The sequence below is a fragment of the Sparus aurata genome, chromosome 24 (genome assembly GCF_900880675.1).
Source record: "Sparus aurata chromosome 24, fSpaAur1.1, whole genome shotgun sequence".
Lineage (NCBI taxonomy): Eukaryota > Metazoa > Chordata > Actinopteri > Spariformes > Sparidae > Sparus > Sparus aurata.
In genome coordinates, this window is record NC_044210.1 from 1398736 (window position 1) to 1422083 (window position 23348).

General features: G+C 40.7%; 1 protein-coding gene across 1 annotated transcript in view; it reads right to left on the minus strand.

Moving 5' to 3' along the window:
* The window catches only part of prkx (protein kinase X-linked), a 58605-nt gene extending 43157 nt beyond the window's left edge, over nucleotides 1-15448 (minus strand). Inside the window, exons 1-2 of the mRNA XM_030409948.1 lie at nucleotides 14758-15448; nucleotides 557-725 (exon numbers count right to left, since the gene is read on the minus strand). Coding sequence (XP_030265808.1) covers nucleotides 557-725; nucleotides 14758-14905 — 317 coding nt within the window. The 5' untranslated portion in view covers nucleotides 14906-15448. The remainder of the gene's footprint in view (nucleotides 1-556; nucleotides 726-14757) is intronic.
* Nucleotides 15449-23348: the final 7900 nt, after the last annotated feature.

A 23348-nucleotide genomic window follows, 5' to 3' on the forward strand; every position in this document is an offset into this window, starting at 1 on the left:
CACACTGGCTTCTTTTTTCAGCCCTGGAGGTTGCTGCTTTGGTGGCTCAAGCCTCAATTTCAGTTCTGTGCTTTTCGATTATCCCTCTAGATTACTGTCTCACCGTGATTTACAATCATTTCAGTTCTCAGATTTATAATGTGTGCATAATGTGCATTAAATGCGCATAATGTGAAATATGAAGAAAATAATAAAATGAACACTGCTAATTAACCATATAAAAGTGATGTTGCGCTAACATAGGTATACACCACTTCTCATGCATATCTATGATCCATACTGTTATATTTGGCTTTGTGTAGATTTTGAATTTGCGACTACTTTGTACTGCAATTACTGCACAATAATTTCTCATGTTATATTGCATCAATTTGATTATCTACACAGTACAGGGTACCGAGCAGTAGATATTCATATTTTTTATTGGAATAAATGTGTCATAATTCAAAAGCAGACACTGAACTTTGACCTTTTTCATTGGTAAATTCACCCAGTAGGCCGTGACCCCTGCCACCCCCCCAGTAGGTTTATGGGTAAGACTGGGGAGCACACTCACAGTCGGATGAGGAATGGGTGGTTGACCTCTGTAAGCACCTCCTTCTCGTTGTGAACATGTTGCTCCTGTTTCAGTCGAATCACGTCGGGGATCTTCATCTGCTTCAGGGCATAGAAGGCCCTGCTCTTCTTGTCCTTGACCAGGAAGACTCGGCCAAAAGTCCCTGTTCCTGAGGTGGGGGAGAGAGGGTGAGGATTAACCAATGTGACAGAAAACCAAAGCACACCAGGGAATTAGACCATGGCAAACAACTTTTTATCTAATGTTCTGCATCTATTGATTATGTTTGGGTGCTGTGCTGTACCACACTAATGTTCAAACCTGTCATGTATAATTAATGTTTGCAAAAGTAAAGATATAGTGCTATCAGTGTCAGCTAAAAAATCCATGCACTCCATTAAAGGTCATTAAATTCATTAATCAAAAAAACGTATCTCGTCTCCAGCTGTTGATGATACGAGTTAAAAAAAGTGACATCTTCAAATCACTGATGAAAAATCCAAAACAGAATGATGAAATTCAGAATGTAAAATGGACAAGCCCACCAAATGTGACAGAATATGATCACTTTGACATCTGAAGTAGTGTAGAGAAAGGATTTGCAGTGAGGTCAACCAGAAAATTAACATGGGTACAGTGGCAGGGTTTGTTTTGCAGGATCTTGGGTAGAAGTTGAATGAGCCATCTGTATCATTCAATTATAAATCACCTAGAACAGTGATTCTCAAAGTGTGGTACGCGTACCACTAGTGGTACGAGGGCTCCGTCTAGTGGTACGCCAAAGAATCACTTGATTAAATATAAAATTAAAAATTAAAAATTAAAACGTGAAATACCATCCAAAATATCAGAATGGATGAAAATATCTTGTCAACCGATGACAATAAAATGAAAGGACATACAAATTAAGTTAATAATTTTAAAAAGTTTGCAAGTTCTTCTGGGTAGCCATACGTAGTGTACGTACACGTTCCCGCCGGTTCCCGCTGACAGACAGTTATCCGCCATTGGTAGCTACAGGCTGTGATGGGAAAAGGTGGAGGTGGCTTGCCTAATAATGACGAGTACGACAAAACTACTGTCGTGGCTTGAATGGCCGCGAATGGAAGCGTGGATCAGGAGAGAGCGAGAACTGAAGAGGATGTGTGTGAGCCGAGCGCAGGTGCTAACAACAGTGGCAAAACTAGCCCCAGAACATATGCTAGCAACAGCAAACGGCAGAAACAAGTGAGGAAATATGACAAAAACTACATTAAACTGGGATTCAATTGGAGCGGAACAGAGGAGCTGCCCAGGCCACAGTGTGTTGTATGTGGCGACGTTCTGAGCAATGAATCCATGAAACCATCGCATCTCAAACGGCATCTTGCAACCAAACACATGGCACTTAAGGACAAACCAGTGGATTTTTTTTTTTAACGAAAACGTGATGAACTGAAGCAGTCCAAGTCCACCATTCTGTACTATGGTACACCCGCCGTAGCCAAAGCACAGGAAGCTTCATATCGTGCCAGCCTCCGGATCGCCAGAGCCGGTAAGCCTCACACAATCGGGGAACAGCTGTGTTTACCTTTAGCCAAAGAGATGACAAGTATCATGTGTGGAGAGAAAGCTGCCAGAGAGTTAAACTTGGTGCCACTTTCCAATGACACCGTGTCAAGGAGAATACACGACATGGCTGACGATGTTAAAAAGACACTGATTGAGCGCATTAAGAACAGTTGATATTTTGCCATACAGCTTGACGAGACTACAGATGTTGCAGATTTGGCCAATTTATTGGTATATGTGAGGTATGAATATGACGGTGTGGCGCAGGAGGACTTTATGTTCTGTAAATCGCTGGAGACCATAACTACAGCAGAACACATATTCCAGTTACTGAACGCGTTTATCCAGGAGCACGGACTGGACTGGAAAAGGTGTGTGGGTGTATGCACTGACGGAGCAAGGGCCATGACCGGCCGGAACAGCGGGGTAGCAGCTCGCATCCGAGAGGTGGCACCTGAGATGCGCTGGACTCACTGCAGCATTCATCGTGAGGCGCTGGCAGTGAAGAGGATGACCTGAAGTCTGTGCTGGACTGTGCTGTAAAAACTGTGAACTTCATCAAGGCCAGACCAATGAATGCTCGCTTATTTCATGTGCTCTGCGAGGAGATGGGCAGTGAGCATGTCCAACTCTTGCTTCATGCTGAAGTAAGGTGGCTTTCAAGAGGAAAGGTGCTTTTGAGGCTTTTCGAATTGCACAGAGAGGTCCAGATGTTCTTGCAGGACACAAATTTCCCCCTGTCAGACATTTTTGAGGATGCTGTGTGGCTCAGTCAGTTGGCATACTTGTCTGACATTTTTTCATGTTTAAACGACCTGAATTTGGGACTACAGGGACTCTCCATCAATGTTTTCGATGTGCAGGACAAAATCAATGCACTGCTGAAAAAGTTGGAGTTATTTGAAATCAAAGTCAAGACAGGTGATGTTTCAGCTTTCCCTGCTTTGGAGAGTTTTTTGTCTGACAATGACCTGATGCTTGATGATGGAGTCAGGGAGAACATTGCTGCACACCTCACATCACTCAAACAACAGTTCTGCAATTATTTCCCAGTGATGCCTAATGATGAAACTAGCAGCTGGATGAGAAACCCTTTCAACATCGACACCCCTCACATGGCCTCCATGGACTTAACTGTTGCTGAGCAGGAGAGGTTAATAGAGCTGTCTTGTGACAAAACACTGAAGGCATCTTTCAGAAAGCACACTCTGTTGGACTTTTGGATAAAGCAGTACAGTGAATACCCTGTGTTTTCTGACAAGGCTGTGCGCTTTCTCCTTCCTTTTGTGACCACCTACCTGTGCGAGAAAGGCTTCTCTTCTCTTGTTGTCATAAAAACAAAGTATAGAAGCAGGGTGCATGCTGAGCCAAACCTCCATTGACCCAGACATTGCAGGACTGTGTTCACAGAGGCATGCACACCCATCACATTAAGCTCATGTAAGTTGTCATCAATACTCTGTTTCTATTTAACTACAGCTGTTACTCTTAATGCTTTTCTTAAATGTTGTTGTATTCTTAATCTTATTGTTCTTCCTCTGTTTGTGTGTGTGTGTGTGTTTCTGTTTCAGAAAGCAGTCACTGAAGTTAAGAAATGGCAAGAACTGCAGCTATGCATAGCCTGTTTTGATTTTTTTCAAGTACATCAAGTACAGTACTTTTTTTTTTACTTAACATTTAAGTACAGTACAGTTTTATTTAACTTTTAAGTACATTTTCATTTGATTTTTAAGAACTGCCTTTTAATATTTATTTTAGTACAATGTTTATTTAACTTTCATGTGCAATTAATTTTATTTGATTCATTATTTAAGTACAGTGTTTTATTTTCCTATATTTAAACACAGTGTTACTGTTCAAACTGTGTGTAATGTTACAGTGGCCAACAATATTAAATATACCGGTACTTGTTAAATAAAACCTCCCCCTTGTTTTTAATGAATACTTAGGCCTACTACGCTACTGTATTTTAATATTGGTCATTATGGTGGTACTTGGAGAGCCAAGTATTTTCTGAGGTGGTACTTGGTGAAAAAAGTTTGAGAACCACTGACCTAGAAAGTTCACATTTTAAATTTGAAAAATGTGAAACAAAAAAACAAAGTTTTTGAAACAGCACACCAAAAACAGCATTTCAGCTGCACAAACACTACATTAACTGCTCTGTAGTCTGGTGCTACAGCAGTGCATACCTCTGTATCTGTTGTCAGATGGCAGCAGGGCAAACAGACTGGGGGTGGGTGTTGTCTTTTAGCATCATTTGGGCTCTGTGCAGACACCTTTCTTCACCAGTATCACTGATGCTCAGTAAATGCTACAATGACGTTTGAACACAGTTATTATCTGCTGTGTTTAGTTTTTAAATGACACATATGGCAGGTTTTTATTGCCAGTCTTAACCATGCATGTAAGAGCAATGTGACTGCTTCCAGGCCCCAAATGAAATATTTGTTCTGGATCTGTCTCTGAATTTTAACACTCACTCTGTAGTTGTCTACATGTCTTTTAACAGGTCAGTGATTTAAATAAGATTACTACCTCGAATCCATACGATCTGTAAACAATAACACCCTCATTGCCACAACACAGTTCCCTTTTCACACTTTTCTTAATCATTTCAATTTTACTTACTGAATTTTTATTAATTGATTAATTTTATTAGTCTTCTAATCAGTTCTACTAAAGGTTGCTTATTAGGTGTTGAGGGCTGACTCTGCAGATATTCTTTAGATAGATTAGAATAATCAATTTCCCTGTGGGAGGGAGTAGACAACAGAAAACTCTGTTGTAGACAGGAGTTATCAGACTGTCAGAGGAACCAGGTCAGGATGGGAGGATGACGAGACAAAGGAGCAGACAGTAACAGTTGGGAATCCTTCAGGAGCAGGCAGGTTCAGGATAGAAAATACAGGCCTCCTGAGGCTGAATGAATACAGACTTTGTGGCATCATATTGCCCTGAGCTCTGTGTTGTTGTTTTCCTCATAAGATTGAGGAGAAGCATTTGGCATTTCATTCCTGCAGTGCTGATGAGCAGTGAGGGAGACAATAAATGGCTGATGACAATATGTGATATAACAGCCACTCTGAGACAGACATGGAACTGCTAGAACTAACTAATAAAATGCTGTCTGTCTCGTTCCTTTACCCACAATGAACCTTTGTCCCAGGCTTATTAGTGTTGCCATAGCAACAAACACTCTGCAATACACCATCTCTGTAAGGTGAATAACTAATTTCTCTTTAATGCCAAACTTTTCAAGCAATAAAAAACATGTTATATTACTACATTTCTTGAAACATCATGTTGATTTTGAACAGGATCCCATAAAACCAGTGAAAGTTAGGTTAGGTGAGGCTGTTTTATAAGAGCAATTATTGGGAAAATTAAATAAATCGTAAAACCTGTATCACTGTATCACACCAATAAACTACTGCAGACCAACTATTACATCAGCCAAGATTATCAGTGATTGTAGTTGAAAGTTTGAAGTGCACCTGGCCAATCACAGAGTTAAGTGGGCATAACTGTTTAGTTACAAAATGCTGGGCGTGGGCCCTCAATGCTGATGACATAGACAATCCAGTAATCACTGCATTTGAAGCCTACTGATGCCTTTAGTTTCACAAAAGTCAAAAGGGGGAGAAAACAGATTCTTCCAATCAGGTTGAAGCTGATAATACTGTATGAAAATGACATCAAATTGGAATTCCACACAGAGGAAACACGAGGAGTATCTCTCTATAAAAGCAAATAACCTCTGTCTGTCTGTGTGCGTGTGTGTGTGTGTTCCTCAAATATCTCTGCGGATCAGGATCAGACTGACCTGAGAGTTTCAACATGGCTGCTGCGTGGTTCGAGGGTGTGCTATTTCGCATTTGTTTGAACTGCAATGACACCGTTAATAAATTATTTCATAAATGCTTTACAAATTCCACGAGCATGTCCACCAAAGCCACTACAGTAGGGCGGGCCATACTTATTTGAAAACTTGAATATAAAGGAAATCCTAACATGAGGGGTATCTAAATTATGTATTTTTTAATGAGGAATTCAAATATGAGTTTATTTTTTTAATTGGATAACTCTAACCTACATCAATTTTGTATTTAAATAACTAATTCTACCCTTTCGAAACCCTTTGTAAGATATAAGAAGATGTTAGGGAAATTAATGGACAAATCCAATTCAAATTTCCATATTTATTAACAGGTTAATGCATGAACATTGTCAGGTTGCACAAGTCCTGCTTTGATTCATTTTTGGACATCAGTCTCCTGCTGGTCTCTTGAGCCCAGATCCCTCCATGTCTCTTTTCCTGTGAGAAGTATTTGGCAGAAGACTCAGTCACCATTTTCACAACCCTCTCAATGCTCTGTGTGTGGCAAGGCCAGTTGGGCACCTTCATGGGGGTGTTGATGAAGTTCTTCACCTCTGAAGTGCTTAGAGAGCAGGTGAGTGGTGGTTCTGATACACCCTCTGACCAGCTGATCAAGTCACCAATGGTGGAAGCATCACAGTTGATGTCCGGTGTCCTCCTGCTCCTGACAGAGGAGTCCCCCAACTGAGTGTCTGGGTCCCCATCTCCCCTGATAGCCAGGATTCTCTCCACCCCCTCAATCCTCTCCTTCTGATCCTCAGAGCACAACAGTGTCTGGATGAGGGCTTCACTGTGGGCATACCAAGCAGATCTTTTCACAGTTGGCATCACAATGTCCAGCACCTCCTTCCTCTGGGATTTGAGGCAGTCCAGCTGAAACATGCCTAGGCCCTTCAATCCAGGAGTGATTGACCTTCACTTTGAACCAACATGGATAGTACACTCCAATGATAAATTCCACAATGAATCGCAGATTCTTCAGGTTCTTTCCTTTAAGTCCGCGCTTTGACACCCAGACCCTGAGAAGTCTGTTTGCTGTGGTGAGCCAACGGCTGTGGTTCACTGGTCCTATCTCCAACAGAGCTATCCTTGCAGGAAGCACTCGATCCCTGACTGCACAGACAATTTTATACCCATAGTATTGATCAGTTGAGAGAACTTGAATGACCTTGTCAGACAGCTTGATCAGTGGTGGGCCAACAGAGATCCGGGGTAAGTTTGGATTGATATGCAATTCTGTAACAGAATCAAGGAGTTTTCCTATTGTCCCAGATAATTTGTTGACTGACAGAGTAGGGCCATCAAGGGCAACAATGAGATGGCGTAGAGGAAGTTCACCAGTGTGCAGGTTGCACACCAACCAGACCAGCTTTCTCCCAATGTGCAGCTCCAGCTTGCGCATGACTCCAGCTTTCACACCAGTGTTGACATTCGTTGCGTCTCCTCCAATGGCCCACAAGGTCTTATCGAAACCCCGCTTTTTCAGCCAGGCAAACAGGACCTTAGCAATCTTCTCTGCATGTGACTCCTCTTTACTTGCTTTCTCTGGGGTGAAGTGGAACAGATAGTTGCTGCCTGGCTCACTAAGGACACTATAGTGTTCTTCCTTGATCTTTGCAGGAAAAGACTGGACACTGCCCTCAGCCTCCATCATCACATTGGTCAGGTCAATCCGCCCATCAAAGAGGATACAGGAGATCCCACCTTCCTCCCTGCACTTTTCCTCAAACTCTTCTCCCAGCTCTCTCATCAACTTCTCCTGTGCTCTCTTGACCTTGTTCTTATCAATCACTTTACTTGTGTCGTCTTCTGTGATGATTCCCACATCAATCAGGGCTGCAGTTGCTATGGCTGCAGTTGGCCTCAGCCCTATGCCATACCTTACACTAGCAAGGGCTATGTTTGGAATCTCATCATAGATTTTCTGTACCTTAACTGAAGCTGCAGGTTCAGGGTGAGTTTCAGGGACAAACTCATCTTCAGCACCACTTCTCTCCACTTCCAGATCCTCATCACCATCTTCTAAAAATCTCTCGATGTCCTTCTTGGCTGCCTTCTCTGCTGCTGCAGAACTTTCCCCCTTGCTCCTTCTCCTTTCCTCTCCCTTCTTCTCCATCCCCTGTCTTTCCAATTTCTTCACCTGTCTCTTGTGCTCTTGCAGATCAGGGCCCCCCATTTGGTGGGGACCTTTACTTCCAACCTTCTCTTTCTGGCCCTTGATGTAGGCAAGCTCCTTAACAGGAATCTTTTTCTCTCTGCTGCAGGAACAGTTAATGTGGGCTTGGTTCACACAGCCCTCACAGCCTTCTTCCTCACAATTGGTTATCTGACACTTGCAAGTCAAAATATCAAATAACTTGTCTAACTTGAGCATGCACCTCTCTTTTGCATCAAGTTTGCCCTTCCCAAGAGAAAACTTCACTGCCTGATTCCAGACGTCCTTGAGCTTGGACATGATGGTCACCTTTTCATTAATAACAGGTGGCTTGAAAAGAGCATTAGCTTTTCTCCACTGACCAATCAGAGCAGGGTAGATGTCACCCACCAGCTGATCCACTGGGTAGTTCCTCCGGTCATCTTCACATTGTTCCCTCAAGTAGATGCCATACCTCAGGATATCCCTCACAGTTGGCAGTTCAGACACCAACAGCTCCTGGCCGTTGCCGACAAGAATACTCAAATGAGAGCTTGATTTTGTCCTTGTCTTAACATGAGCCATTTTACTACTGCATAACTCAACACAATATGAATTTAAACCTGGACCTGTCTGTGCAAAGCTCAATTTTTACGACTGCGCGGACTCTGCGTACTCTGTGTCACGCAATAGACTGCTCGGTGACACCGTACGCTCGACTATGAAACCTCAAACTTCCGCGGACAGTGCATGCGGAGTCCGCGTGGCTCACAGTACACGCACAGTCCGCCCGACTATGTGGGAGCCTTAACTATCAGGTGGCTCTTATGAGGTAGAAGACTTTTTCCCTCCAGAATTTCCTCTAATCATATAAAATGTAATGTTTCACTTGATAAACCTCCTCAAAATATTAATTTTCTTACCATTTCTGAGCTAGATGGTATCACAATTACAATTCAAATCATTCCAGAAGAATAGCAAAATAACCAGAAATTTAAAAATAATCAACTGCAAATTGATGTAGGTAAGGGTTATCAGAATTAAAAATTTAATTCAGATTTGTCTTCTACACACTAAAATAAATGATTTGAAGACCCCTCTTAATTGATTTAAATTTTTTTTTGAGTATGGCCCGCCCTACCACTACAGTCACGTGCGCACCAGAGCCAATAACTGCACACCGTGGCCACGCGCGCACTAGAGCCAATCACTGCAGAGCCCACCGCAACCCCCCACCTTAAGAAATAAGCAGATTTATACCTGCAGCGGCGCGAGCTGGACCGGGATTTTGCCGGCGGTTCGGTCCCGTTCTGTTCTGTGCATCTAAACTGACTGTTGTGGATTATGAGATTAAACGAGTCCGGACCGAGTATGTTCGGGTCTGAGGAGATCCGGAGACGCGCGGACAACAAAGTGGAATCGGAATCTGTGGATGTTCCTGTGTAGCTAGCTGCTAGCTACACGGCCCACCTCCCGAAGCGACGGACCGGAAGCATCGGCATGTCCAAAACCAGACCTAGGGTAAATAATGTCCGCCACGCTTTTTCAGCTCTTCATTCAGCTGGAAGGAGCACAGGCAGACCTGAGCATTGCCTGCATTTAAATGTAAATAGTAACATATAACTTTGTAATTTTTTTAAATGTATGCACACATTTAGATAAACAACTTGCATTATAAGTAAAAAAAAAAAAATGGTTTGTTAAACATATTTGTGGTTTTCACAGTAAAAAAATCTAACTTTTTCTACTCGGATTTCATGTTTTTTTTTTTTTTGTGATTTTAGGTCCATTGTGTTAATACAGTATGTCAAAATAAAAAAAATAACTGAAGAGTCACACATGTGAGGTTGTGCTGAAAAAAATTACACCAAGTAAATAGCTTTTAAGGTGAAATATAATGGCAAAATCAAAAATAGTCAAAAACAGCCAATTATACCCTGGAATATCGGATTTCACAACAAACCTAAATATCCCTGACGTCCCACCTTCAAACACAGCCTCATTTGGCCATCCATGAAAAAGCTCCTTAACCTCCCACTTTTTTATAGGAATACACTTTTCTCACGGGCACTGCACTAGTTGCTTTTAATGATAAGATAGGAGGGGCTGCCAGGTATGTAAGCCTGCTGCTTCTCTGCATAACAATGTGCTAAACCGGAGCACATTTCACCTGCTTAACAACCCCTATATTGTACAAGGCCTACATTGTGTGAGTGTTTGAAAACATACATGATGGAGGGAGGAAGAACAAGATAAGCTATTCTCTCTGCACACTAAGTGGTGTTGTAAATCATATGGCTGCTTCTTTGGAATTTCCTGAGCAAGGATTGCTATCAGAAACCAAACAGGGACAAAGGCAGTGAGACTAGAAATGGCTAGTGCATTGCCGTGGGTAATGTACTGTAACTGATATTTACCCCTCTGGAAACTGGGTCATCCCCAACTCCTCTTCCACCTGCTCTGTCTCTGGGCCTTACAGAAAACAAATGCACTACATGCAACTCTTGAAATTGTTATATTGGCATGATGCAACTTTTATGAGCACCAGATGCATATGAGCCAGTTCAATAAATCCCTAAATACCATGTTGGAGATGGGGATGTTGCTTGTGAATTCATTTGCTCTGACAGGACTGAAGTCGGTGCTGCCTTCAAGTGATATTGTCTGGGTCATATAGGCTACCACAGCATGCGACAGCAATAAATAAATGATTTCAATGACAATTAAACAACAGCAGGCAGATAAAGAGCTCTTGCTTATTTGTTTTAGGCTGCAAATCCCACTTATCAGACAAAATGGCTTGGCAAATTGGATTTTTATGCAGGGCTCATAAGCTTGGAGCTTTCTCCCAACAGCACAGGATGAATGTCATTCCCTGCTGCACACCTCCCTGACAGGCATTAAGCCCAGGCTTTGTTGCCCACATGTAGCTTAATGCATATTATTGAGCTCAATGTCTTCCATAAAGTATGCAGCATGAGATCACAAATCACAATGTACTTTAAATCTGCCTGCAAAATCAAACTATTAACATTAATAAAAAAGGTTTGAGGGATGCTGTGTCATCACTCTGTAGTGTTTGCTATCAATCCTATCACCATCTGGCCTTTTATGATCAGTCTGCATCACTGTTACACTGTCAACCATTAATCACAGCACTGCTGTTGACATAGAAGACGACAGACTGGTTAGATAGGTAAGGGTTTTCACCCATTTCCGTTTGTTGGTCGGTTGGCTGGTGTAGCGGCTTCTTGCTTCCTAGAGCCACTGAGAGGCTGAGACAGGGAGAATTAACTTTTCTATTACTCGCCGTCCAATACAGCAGAAAGACTGTAGTAAGCATTAAATATCACACTGTTTTTGAAAGTGATTTTTGTTCTTTAGATTAAAGGGATAGTTCTGTTTTTTTAAAGTGGGGTCATATATAAAGTATCTATAGTCGTTCTGTTCCCTACTGTAATTGCCGATCAGCGCAGCCTCAGTTTGGAGAAGCAGAGAGCTGCTCCAGCCCAGACACTCAGCTTTGTACTGTAGTGAACGGAGTCCAGATGCAAAGCAAATTTAAACCACCTTAAACAAGGCCCTCCTAAAACAAAATTCATTCAAGTGTATTTTATGTAGAGAAAATTCCCACTGCTTTACATCGCTGTCAGACCGCCCTTTCTTTTGGCACTACATTTTCTTAACTGTAGAACCTCTGTATCCCTACCGCTAAAACTCTGACCCAAACAGGTGATCTGGGAGCGGCGAAATACAGTGCAAGGTCCAGTTGCACTAATGCGTAGGGATATGGACTCCGTTCACTGCAGTACAAAGCTGAGTGGCTGGGCTGGAGTGGCCCTCTGCTTCTACAAACTGAGGCTGTGCTGATCGGCAATGACGGTAGGGGACAGATCGACTATAGATATGTACTTTATATGACCCCACTTTAAAAAACCCGAACTATCCCTTTAAGGCCATTGAAAATAGCTTGTGTGTGAGACTATGACTAATACCTGGGATGAAAAAATGCAGGCATAGTTAGATGACTAACTCTGTGAGTAGCGACTGACAGAGTTATGTGCTCCAGCCCGGACAAACTCCAACACTGAACACTGGTGACTGACACAAAAGGAGCAGCAAACCAGGACAGAGACCAAAGGGGTTGGGTGCACTTCGTAGACCACCGTATCAGAACGCAAGACCCTAACCCAGACATTACTGCTGTTTGAGAAGCCTGGATGTACCATACAGATCTATTTACTGGCATAAAAACAAAAATCAAAGCCTAGAGGTCATACACCTCTCCACACCAGTCAGCTATGGCATTGAAGAAAAAGAAGGACATTAGTAGCAGAAGATTAAAATGTCACAGTTTTACCACATTTGGATATCAAATGTCATAACTTCATAATTTTATCCAATTAGACATTTGGGTAAAAAAATTTTGTAATTATCATATGAATTCTAGAGTTAAGAAGTCCTCCCCATGATCAATAAATTTAACTTCCTGTGTAAAATCAGTGAATTTCTCTTTAAATTACTTAGATACTGTGTAGTGTGTGACTCGAATTTTGGACAAGACAAACAGTGATGACTAACTCCCTGAAGGGCAGGTCCTTGCCTGAACACAGAAAAACGTCAGCATGTCAGCTTCTCGGAATACTTGACTAACCAGCAAGTTTACACACCTCTGACTTACAGAACACGAGTTCAGGCTGTTTCTGAACAGTCATCGTCTTTAAGTGAATTGTTGCTGATAATTGATCTATCAAGTTTTGAGAAAACATCAACCAGTTCACTGCTGCTGTCTACGGTTATTGCTGTTTGGCGTTGTATTGATTTACAGGCTCAAGATCTACACACTGCACAACATAATCAAACAGGCATACTTTGTAGTTTGGATTCACCAAATTTAAACTCCAAATTTTTAAGATTTTATGTTCCATACTATACATATTAGTGATAGACCGATACATCGGCCGGCCGATATTATCAGCCGATTTTTGCGTTTTTTACATGTATCGGCAGCGGCTGATGCGGGCTGCTGCGTACGCCGATCCGGCATTATTTACAGACAGGCGTCCACAGGCAGCTCCGTGTTGCTGGAGACGCTGCAAGAAATGGCAGAGCAGAAAACCAATCCAGTGTGGCAGCATTTCACAGAGCACTGTTCTACCTCACCTGTTTTAAATATTTGTTAAATATTGTTTACTTGTTCTACCTCACCTTTTTTAATTTCAATAAATGACTCGTAACATTTGTTATCACCATTGTGTAATTTTTATGATGTAAATCAAGGAAAGCAAAAGTAGTATCGGCTCAAAATATCAGCTCAAGAAAATCAGCAGTCCGTATCGGTCATCGGCTAAGGCTGATGAAAAAAAAAACGGTATCGGCATCGGCCCTAAAAAATCCATATCGGTCGATCCTTAATACACATATCCTAAATGAAAGCAAAACATTGACTGCCTGTCTTCATCAAACAAAAGGAGTTATGCTCTTTCTAGCCCTTCAAAAAAAATAGTGTTATGAGCCTACATATTTAGACTACCCTTCCCTACATAATAAACATGCCCTGTTAAATGAGCCCAGAAAAGTCATCAGCCTTTATCAATTATCAGACAACTTTCTGTAATCACTAAAATTGTTCACTCAATTTACTGTATGTATATTTTTGATGCAACACATTTGGTCACATTTTCAAAAATCATGAAATCACACAAAATGTACATTTCTACATATAATGTTGCTTTAGGTATGTCCTTCTTTTGTGCTCTGCATTATTCAGATTGTGGTGGCCTAACCTCAGTCTGCAGCAGTGTTTATCCAAACAAAATATATAAAAACGACAAGAAGATAAAGGATTAAGCAGGTCAGCAGGGGCTGGATGACATATTGATAAAGTGCTGTTATCCTGATATGACACCATGAGTTCAGATTGTTCGAGCAGGTCCAGACAATAGGATGTAGAATATGCCACAATGAGCTGTCATATTTATTTCAATGTCAATTCACTAAATGTAAAACTACTTAAAATATACTGAAATAATGTTGTCTGACCCAGGTTATGATTCTGGATTTCTGGGCGAGACTTTGGGCTGATTGGTAGTAGTAGTTGAATGTCTGGTCAAAATGACATTAGTCGTTGAGACTATTGGGATTTGCAATATGTGGTAACTGAAAATCTTAGCACACATTGTTTACTAAAAGCTTCATACTGTCATAATGCTGTACATCGAGTTAATGCCCTACCCTATGTGTTATGCATTTTACAGATCAAATGATTCACAGCGATTGGTGATGTGTCATTTAATCATAAAACACCTGTTCCAGCTACTTATATGTGAAAAGTTGCTGGTTTTCTATATGTTTTATGATAGAAGCCCAAATATCTTTAGGTTTTTAGTTGTTCAGACCAAGAAACTCCAATACTTGAACTTGGACTTAACTATTTTCTGTGAAGTCAGTTTTCTGATTCTCTACAGTGTTAAGGTCCAAGATCCTACTGTATTATCTTGTGCTATGTGGTATTATTGGATGTTCCATCTATTTATCTCTGGTCCTGGAGTTTGGAAACTAACTTACTGTCTGTTACACTACAGCTACTTCTAACAGTCTAGTCCAGGCAATTCATTACTGACATGTACAACTCACCAACTGTAGCCATGGTCTCCAGATCATCAAGGCAGTATATCCTGTTATTTGGTGCTGCTTCTCCAGCTAAACTGCTGGCGTTGCTTTTACTTTCTTTCAGCGAGTTGGTATCACTGTTGACTCCGCTCTTCACTTTGGAGGACGCCATTATTGTTATTCTTTTCGGGATTAGCAGATTATTTAGGTTTTAAAAATATCCAGTGGGACGCATACACACTTCATATCATACATTTCTGGACGCAGGGAGTCAGTCCATCTTCTTTGTCTAGCTTTGGCAGTGCGGGCATAGTGACAGCTTCCACATTGGAGAAAGTGAGAGGGAAAATAGAAGCCCACGTTTATGTTCAAAAGTTCAATCAATTAGCACTCATCGGGAAATGAAGCCACCGACATGAGTGGGACAAAGAAGCTGGTGACAGGTGCACTGCACTGGCACGTAGCGTTAGCGACTTTGGTTAGCAGCTAACAACCCATAGTGAGCTAATGGGAGATGCACCGCTACACTGAAGGTATGAAAGGGAGAAGGTCCGGAATCAGATATAATGTATATAATAAGAGAGTTTCAAAAGCTCACTGACTCGATGAATCGCATGGCTTTCTGAATCAAGTTTACTGATTTTCTTCTCCACTTCTCAACAACAGACCTCACCCCTCAGGTCTTCCCTGTGTCCACATCAACCAGGAAGAGGTATCGCTGACCAAATAATATCCGGGCAGGACTTTCAAAATAAAATGTACTAAGGAGCATCGCGGCGTTTGAACCGTTTTTCATTAGGATGAATGTGCTCTAGGCGAAAATAAATTAATGTTCCTGTTCTAAGAAAGTAGCTGAAGTGGACTTCTGTTTAAGTTCAAAAACTTTGTCTGCCAAACTTTACAACTTCCTCTATTTTCTACCTGTCTCTGTGTACCTTGACAGACAGACGGCAGGGCCCTTTTTTATTATTTAATTCTTATTTATTTAGTGTTATGTCCATCTTACTAGTTCAGTGTATAAAGAAGAGAGAGAGAAGACCGACGTGACAACAGGCAATGGCAGAATAAGTGAATGGAAAAATATAAAGTGGTGACAGACTCAGGCAGACCGATTCTGAGTAAACATTAGTAACTGAAATGCATTAAGGCAGGGGCTGCAGCCAATGAAATCAAAGCCATAACAGGACATTAACCAAATGAGTCTCTGGATTTTAGATATTTGCAGAAATTAAACTCAAACACAAGTTTATGATGCATACACGTTCTGTTCAGAAAGATAACCTCCACAGATGAACACCGCTTTGTGATTTTTAAAGTATATATGACACCGCCAGAAGTAAAAATATAATAATATAAACAAAGTCCATCACAGTCATGTGACTTCAACATCACCACCACTAAGATTCAAGATTCAAGATTCAAAGGTTTTATTTGTCACATACTCATACACAGTGAAATGTTTTTGTGACATGTACTGTACTTCTGTGCTTAACTTAAGTAAAAATAAAAATATAATGCTGTGCAAGTAAAATAAAATACAATAGAATAAATATAATAAATACAGTAAAACACAATACAATAAAAACATTTTTTGTTCAGAGTGTAGAGTTCAGGGCTCTGATTGCCACAGGGAAAAAACTGTTCCTCATCCTCTCTGTGCGTGTTTTATGACAGCGCAGCGTCTGCCTGACCTGAGGGTCACAAACAGTTTGTTGCAGGGGTGATGGGTATCCTTGATAATCCTTCTAGCTCTGTTGGAACAGCGTGTGGTGTATAAGTCATGCAGAAGGGGAAGTGTGGTACCCATGGTCCGCTCAGCAGTCCTCACCACCCTCTGCAGGGCTCGTCGGTCCCCACAGGAGCTGTTACCGTACCAGACAGATATGGCTCCAGTCAATGTACTCTGTACAGCAGAAGAGTAGAAGGGTCTACACATTGTACAGTACACACTTTACAATAAACGAATCAATCTACTAAGTCTTAAATTTAGAGTTTATGTCGGCCCGTAAAGATGGACTAGTGAGTACTACCTATGTAGTCTCATTAAGGTGCTTGCTAGCAAGACAGATAATGCTGTTTATCTCAAACATGCGGTTCACTGACCTGTTTTATGTCGTGGAACAGAATGTGAAAATATCCAAAGTTTTCTAGTAACTGCAGACCTTATTTCAGGCTTTTAACTGAAACCCCCTCCAAAAGAGCTATTGACTTTGTGACAAGGTAATGGAAAGTGCAAAAATATTAATTTATTAGTTTAAGGACTCATTCCTGTGGCAACTTTTAACGTCTGAGGTTGGGTGTGATGATAAAAGCAGGTATGAAAATCAGTTCACTGAACAAAATACTCTGGCCTGTTTAAACATTCATCCATGTAGTCTCATGTGGTGGTTTGGTAGCTTGGTGTGATGAGTTATTGTCAACTTCATCACAAGGACGGCAGCGAAAGAGTTACTGTATAACGGGCACCGTGACGTGACATTGCTGGTAATAGGTGTTTCACATACTTAATGAAGACAATCTTATTGACACCACACATTGCGCCTCTTCTGTGTTCACTGTGTCTTTCTACCAGGTCTCCAGCAACCCTCAGAACACTTGAAGATTGCTGGATTGATCTTCCTCTGCAGACAGCGCCACGTTCCTGATCAGCTTCAGTAAATCCAACAAATCCACTTGAGGAAGAGGAACTTGTGATGAATTAGAGGTGGTGATTCTTGTATTTGTGTTTTGTTTGTGGTTGTTCTTTCTTATATATAGTTTTTATTTTTTTGCATATTCTGGGACTTTGGATGGAAGCAGCTGTAACACAAGCAATTTCCCCTTGGGGATCATTAAAGTATTTCTTATTCTGATTCTGATTGTTTTCTAATCATGTAATCTTGTTAGGTGTATTCCATTACTCCCCAAGCCTCAAAGTAAGCTATAAAAACACATGCTGTAGACTATGTGTCTTCTGATTACCCGCCTGGTCAGTGATCTGCTCTGATATTCAGCATTATTCTCATTACAGGACTCAGTGGGGTGTTTTGTTTGGTGTTTTGTTTTTAATCTAATCAGCAAAAAAATGCATTTATTTCAAGAAGCAATGCTTTGGTTGTGAAGCAGCCTGGAATCTGCAAAGTTACTATTGACTGAAGTTTTAAATTAATGTTGGGAATAAAAAGCATTATCCTCTAAGTTTTTATTCAGTTCAGTTCAGTTCAGTTAAAACCTTTTTTCAGGACTCTGATAATCATTGAGATTCTCAGTAACCATGAGCATGGACAGAGACATCAAGCAATAAAAAAGTAAATCACATCAAAATAGAAATGGAAATATATAAAACAATAGTGTCAATTAAAACAATAAGTAGATGGTGGTGGATGGTTATTTATTAAAGACCGATCAGGTGCAATTGATACAAGAGAATTCAGTTTTAGTTCATGTTGCAAGAGATTCCATGTGACTGCAGCTCTAACACTAAAAGCAGCTCCAAGCTCAGTCCTGGCACAAGCCAGTACCAGGGTTCAGTGTAACTTAGATGTGATATATGATGGTAATCATTCAATCAGGGCCTTAAAAATTTACAGATATACTTGATTATTACGGCTCTCAGACAAAGAAAGCAAACAGACCTAACCGAGGATGCAGTGATAAGTGGTATAGCTGTCACCAGTAATGAATCCCAGGGCTGTGGGAAGTGGAAGACTACAAACGGGATTACGGATATGATATTTAAATGTAAATGAATCATCAAGCCAGATACCAAGATACTTGAATTCTGTTACCCATGCAATAGCCGATCTGTTGACAGTGGACATTTTGAGATTACAGTGATCCATGGTTTCTGATCTTGAGAAAGCCAAAGATTTTGTTTTATTTGCAGTGCTGGTGCTCAGTGAAATGCTTGAGTGTAATAAATGCTTCTGGAAAGAGCACAAAGAATACTGCAGGTTCTCAATGGCCAGCTGTACAGAGTCTGCAAAACAACATACAATGGAATCAATCAGTGGAGTTGAAGTTTAAAGTAGCAGTAATAGAACTACTCAAGTAAAGTACCTCAAAATTGTAGATGTGAGTGGATTGAGTAGATGCCCTCAGTTACACTACATCACTGCACAGCCACATTTGAACCTAGGCCAGAAGAGGACAGCAACAATTAGAGACATCTACTTATTGATTATGGTCGTCTTGTTTGAAGAGAGACAGAAAAATGCCATGGTTTTATCTTAAGATGAATGATTTAACCACGTCTTCTTTTACTGGCAAAACTCATGTTCAATCCTGCCCAGCTTTAAATCCTTTCTTTGCATCTCATAACTTTGCTCTGTAATTGTATCATACAGTTGTTGATTTCTTGTGTTCTTTACAGCTATTTCTTGGTGAGTCCTGAATATATTTCCAGTGATGAGATCTTTTTCACTCTTGAAAAGCGTTGTCTGTCTAATGAGCAACTACTATCTTTAATGCAATTCTTTCCTGGTCTCTGCCTTCAAGGAGCCTGGCTGGCCTTTTCTTGCTCTTTTCCTTGGATTTGTTCCTTGACATGACTTAAGGTATTAAGAGCAGTTTTTGGGTGTTGAATTTGGTAACGTAGCTTGTCTTTCTTGCTGTCTGTAAGTTCTGTTAACTTCTGCTTCAGTTTTTTTAATTTCTACATGGCAAAGCTTTTTTAATTAGGCATAAAGTTTAATATTTCAAGCTTTATTTTGTTTTTATTTAACAGTTTACAGCTCCTGAAAATCAAAAATTCAAAATATTAGAATAAATATAAATATTACTACCAATCAAAAAAAGAATTCATAAAATAGATATGTAGTCCCTCTGAAAAGTATGTTCATTTATGCACTCAATATTTGTTTGGTGTGGCATGGAGGTGATCAGCCTGTGGCACTGCTTTGGTGTTATGGAAGCCCAGGTTGCTTTGATAGCAGCCTTCAGCTCAAATGTACTGTATATTGTATATATAATGTATATATATATATGTGTGTGTGCACCCTGAGTTGTGGTTTGTAAGACTAAGAGAGTAAGCTGAAAGATCCTACAAAATATACTCATTTCCATCCCACACTGTATTTCAAATGCACAAATAGGTGTATGTCTCCTTTAAATATCGTATGGCTGTATAGGCTATGCTTGGACACAGGGTTAAAGTTTTCAGGGGGCAAGAGAGGAATCTCATGGCATGTGTGCCCCTAACATGGACTTAAAATAGTCCATACTGAGTTAGCTGTGCCCAGAACTCAGCTGACTTCTTGGCAGAAGAGAACTGGAGTCCTGCTTGGATGCTGTAACTACTTGACTTGTGATTAATTTAAATATGGCTTTAGGTGTAGTAACTGTGCTTGCTTTGAAGTCCTGTACGCCCTACATATGTGTGTTTCGCACTGACATAATTGTCCTTCAGTATGGCATTAGCTTCCTCTGGACTGAATAAATCAGCACAATTCTGTATGGCAGAATTACAAATATAGAATGTGTAACACAAGCACATACATTTTAATCAAAGATAATTCAGATTTCCTGATTTGCACATTGAGTTATTGAATAGTATAAAAGTTGTGTGACCACATTAGCAATGCAAATCAGAGAGGCGGCTATTGGTATTCACACTGCAGCCTTTTTTTTCAGACTGTCTGCAGCATGATTAGAATAAAGATGCATTTGATTTAGACAGAGGTTGCCGAACATTTGCACTTGCGTCCTCAAGCTGTGAACTATTTGGCATTTCACCATGATAGTCTAAAAGATAAAGTTCTGTGGAGTGCTTTTGATTTACCCCATGTGCTTGAAAGAGTTATCTTGATGAGTGAGATTTTAAGTGATTTTGTTAACAAAAAGTGTCTATCAACTGATGATCTGCTATAGTGGTGGGCGATACCGCAAGATTTGGTATCGATCCGATACCAGTCAGTATCGCTTATAATGATACCGATATCAATATTTATGGCGCTCCTTTCCCGCGGGGGGGGGGGGGGTTAAATGGTTAAATGGTAATGGCTGTACCATTTAACCAAAATGTATAATGTTCAATACATAATAAAACAAAAAGTAAAATAAATGATATGAATTAAATAAATTAAACATGAACAAAATCATGTACTGCTGCTTTCAGTCAAAATATTATTACATTTAAAGCAAATCACATGACAAAATATTGGCCATTTAACCAAAATTTATAATGTGCAATACATAATAAAACAAAAAGTAAAATAAGTAATTTAAATATGAATGAAATCAATTAAACATGAACAAAAACATGTACATTTGCACTTTCCTCACTTATTTAAAAAAAAAAAAAAAAACACGCTGCAGCAAGGACTCAGCCTCTGTTCATGGGTACCCACACTTTACTCAAGTTTTAGATTAGAAAAGTATCATATGAACATTTTCAGCTTTAAGCTGATTTCGCTTCTGGCTGATGGCCTTGGAAAAGAGTCTCTCTGCTGGAACAGAGGTTGCAACAGTTCCAAGGTATCTTTTCGCTACTTTGCTCAGCAGTGGAATGTGCTTTCATTTGTTTTCCACTAAATCAAAGGGTCCTCACTCCTCTGGATCACTTTTTCTTCCATGTATCTTCGTATTTCAATATATGCGTCTGTGTTTGCTGTGCGATTGCTCTGAAAAGCCACAACCCGATTGTCAAACTCCTGCCAAAATCCCTTGGACGTTAAACAATGTGTGTCACTCCTCTCTGTGTTTGCAGCAGGTGGCCCTTGTGTTACTAACAAGGCTGTTCTCATAGAATCAGTTGATGCAGTAGCAGAGGCTTCATGGCTGGTTGCCTGTCTTTCAAAGCAGGCCAGGGCTTGCATCTCAGTGATGATCCGTGATTTGATTGTTTCCACATTTCCAGGATCACAGAAGACAATGTTTTTGAACCTAATGTCCAAAAAGGTGCTGACTGCAAGAGTGTGGTTGTGCTCAATGTTTTGAAAACGTTGCTTGCATTGTGCTGCAAGCTGTGAAGCCAGAGTGTTACTCTGCCCAGCAGATGAGGTTGCATGTTGAAGAAGAGAGACCAGAGATATGGCTTTGGAAATAGTTACGTACTGCTCTGCTGAAACTTCCTTAATGGCCGCTTCAAAAGGCCTGAGGACTTCAGTGGCCTGGCTAATGTGGGACCATTCTCCATCATTTAGGCACATGTTGTTTCTCCCAAGAAGACAAAGTGCTGTTGTGACAGCTTGTTGTTGCTCATACAGTCTGTCAAGCATGTGCAACACTGAGTTCCATCGGGTATCCACTGCTTGGATTAGTCTGTGCTGTGGCAAGTACAACTGGCTTTGTACTTCTTTTAGTTTGTCAGTTGCTCTGGTGCTGTGGTGGAAGAACCGAACAATAGCACTGCATTTCTCCAGGATGGACTCAAGACCTGTGTCTGCCTTAATGGAGTCCTTCACAGTGAGGTTTAGTGTGTGAGAAAAACAAGGAAAATGTTTCCAGCAAGTTTTACGCACAGCAGAGACCATATTGGCTCCATTGTCAGTAGTAACTGCATGAACCTTACTGGTGATGCTCCACTCATCAGTTATTTTTGTGAGGAGTTCAGATATATTGTTTGCTGTGTGCTGCACAGCTACATGGATTGTTGCAAGATTGCAAGACTGCATCTGCCAGTCCTTGTCAATAAAATGTCCTGACAGAGTCAAATAAGCTTCTGTGGTTTTGCAGTCCACATATTGCTTGTTAAAACCAGACTGCTTGCTTATCGTAGAGAGTAGGGCTGCTCGATTATGGCAAAAATCATAATCACTATTATTTTGGTTGATACTGTAATCACGATTATCAAAGACGATTATTCATTGATTTGAGAACAAGCACTTATTGAACTTTGAACTCTTGTATTTCTTACTTTAAGTTTGACCTGAAAAACAAGAAAAATGCAAATAAATTAAGACTATCCCGGTGCGGCTCGACCATAGGTCCATTGTGGTGGCAAAATATAAGGCTGTTAACACTTTTCTTTTTTTTCTCCAAAACTTTATTGAAAGTTGCCAGCACATACAAATGCATATAAACAATACAATTATGCTGGTGTAATCTTGAGAACACAGAAATAGAACAAATCGTGCTGTTGACACTACTCTTGCAACATTTGTCATAAAGGGCAGGCAGTGCATTTTTGAGTTTTCTTGTTCCTTCACTGCTTGGTCATGTATTACTCTGTGTGTGGACTTTAAAGGCGCCATATGTAAGAATGTGGCCAAAAATGGTTACTACACTCAAATTAAAAATACTGCGGCGAGTTGTATCCACCTCCCCTCCACCCCCTCCCCTCCAGACTCGAGGTTGCCAGAGCGGACACACAATTCTGTTCTCTCAGTAAAGATCAAGATGTATTATTATTTATGGTAACGTTAGCTGTTGACTATGGATGGACATATCAGATGGAATAACGTTATGCATGATATTTGACAGAACTGTCCTTCATTTTTGCCTCCCCTTTTATAACGTTATATAGTTTATGGTGATATACATGCAAAGACCTAAAGAGGACTCGAATTTGGCTAAGTATCAAATGTAAGATTTCGTATTGTCCAGCTGCTGCTGGCAAAAGCGCAGACAGCGGCTGGACATCGACTGGACAGCAGCACGCTGGAGACCGGATGCCCGTACCAGGACAGTGCTAATGC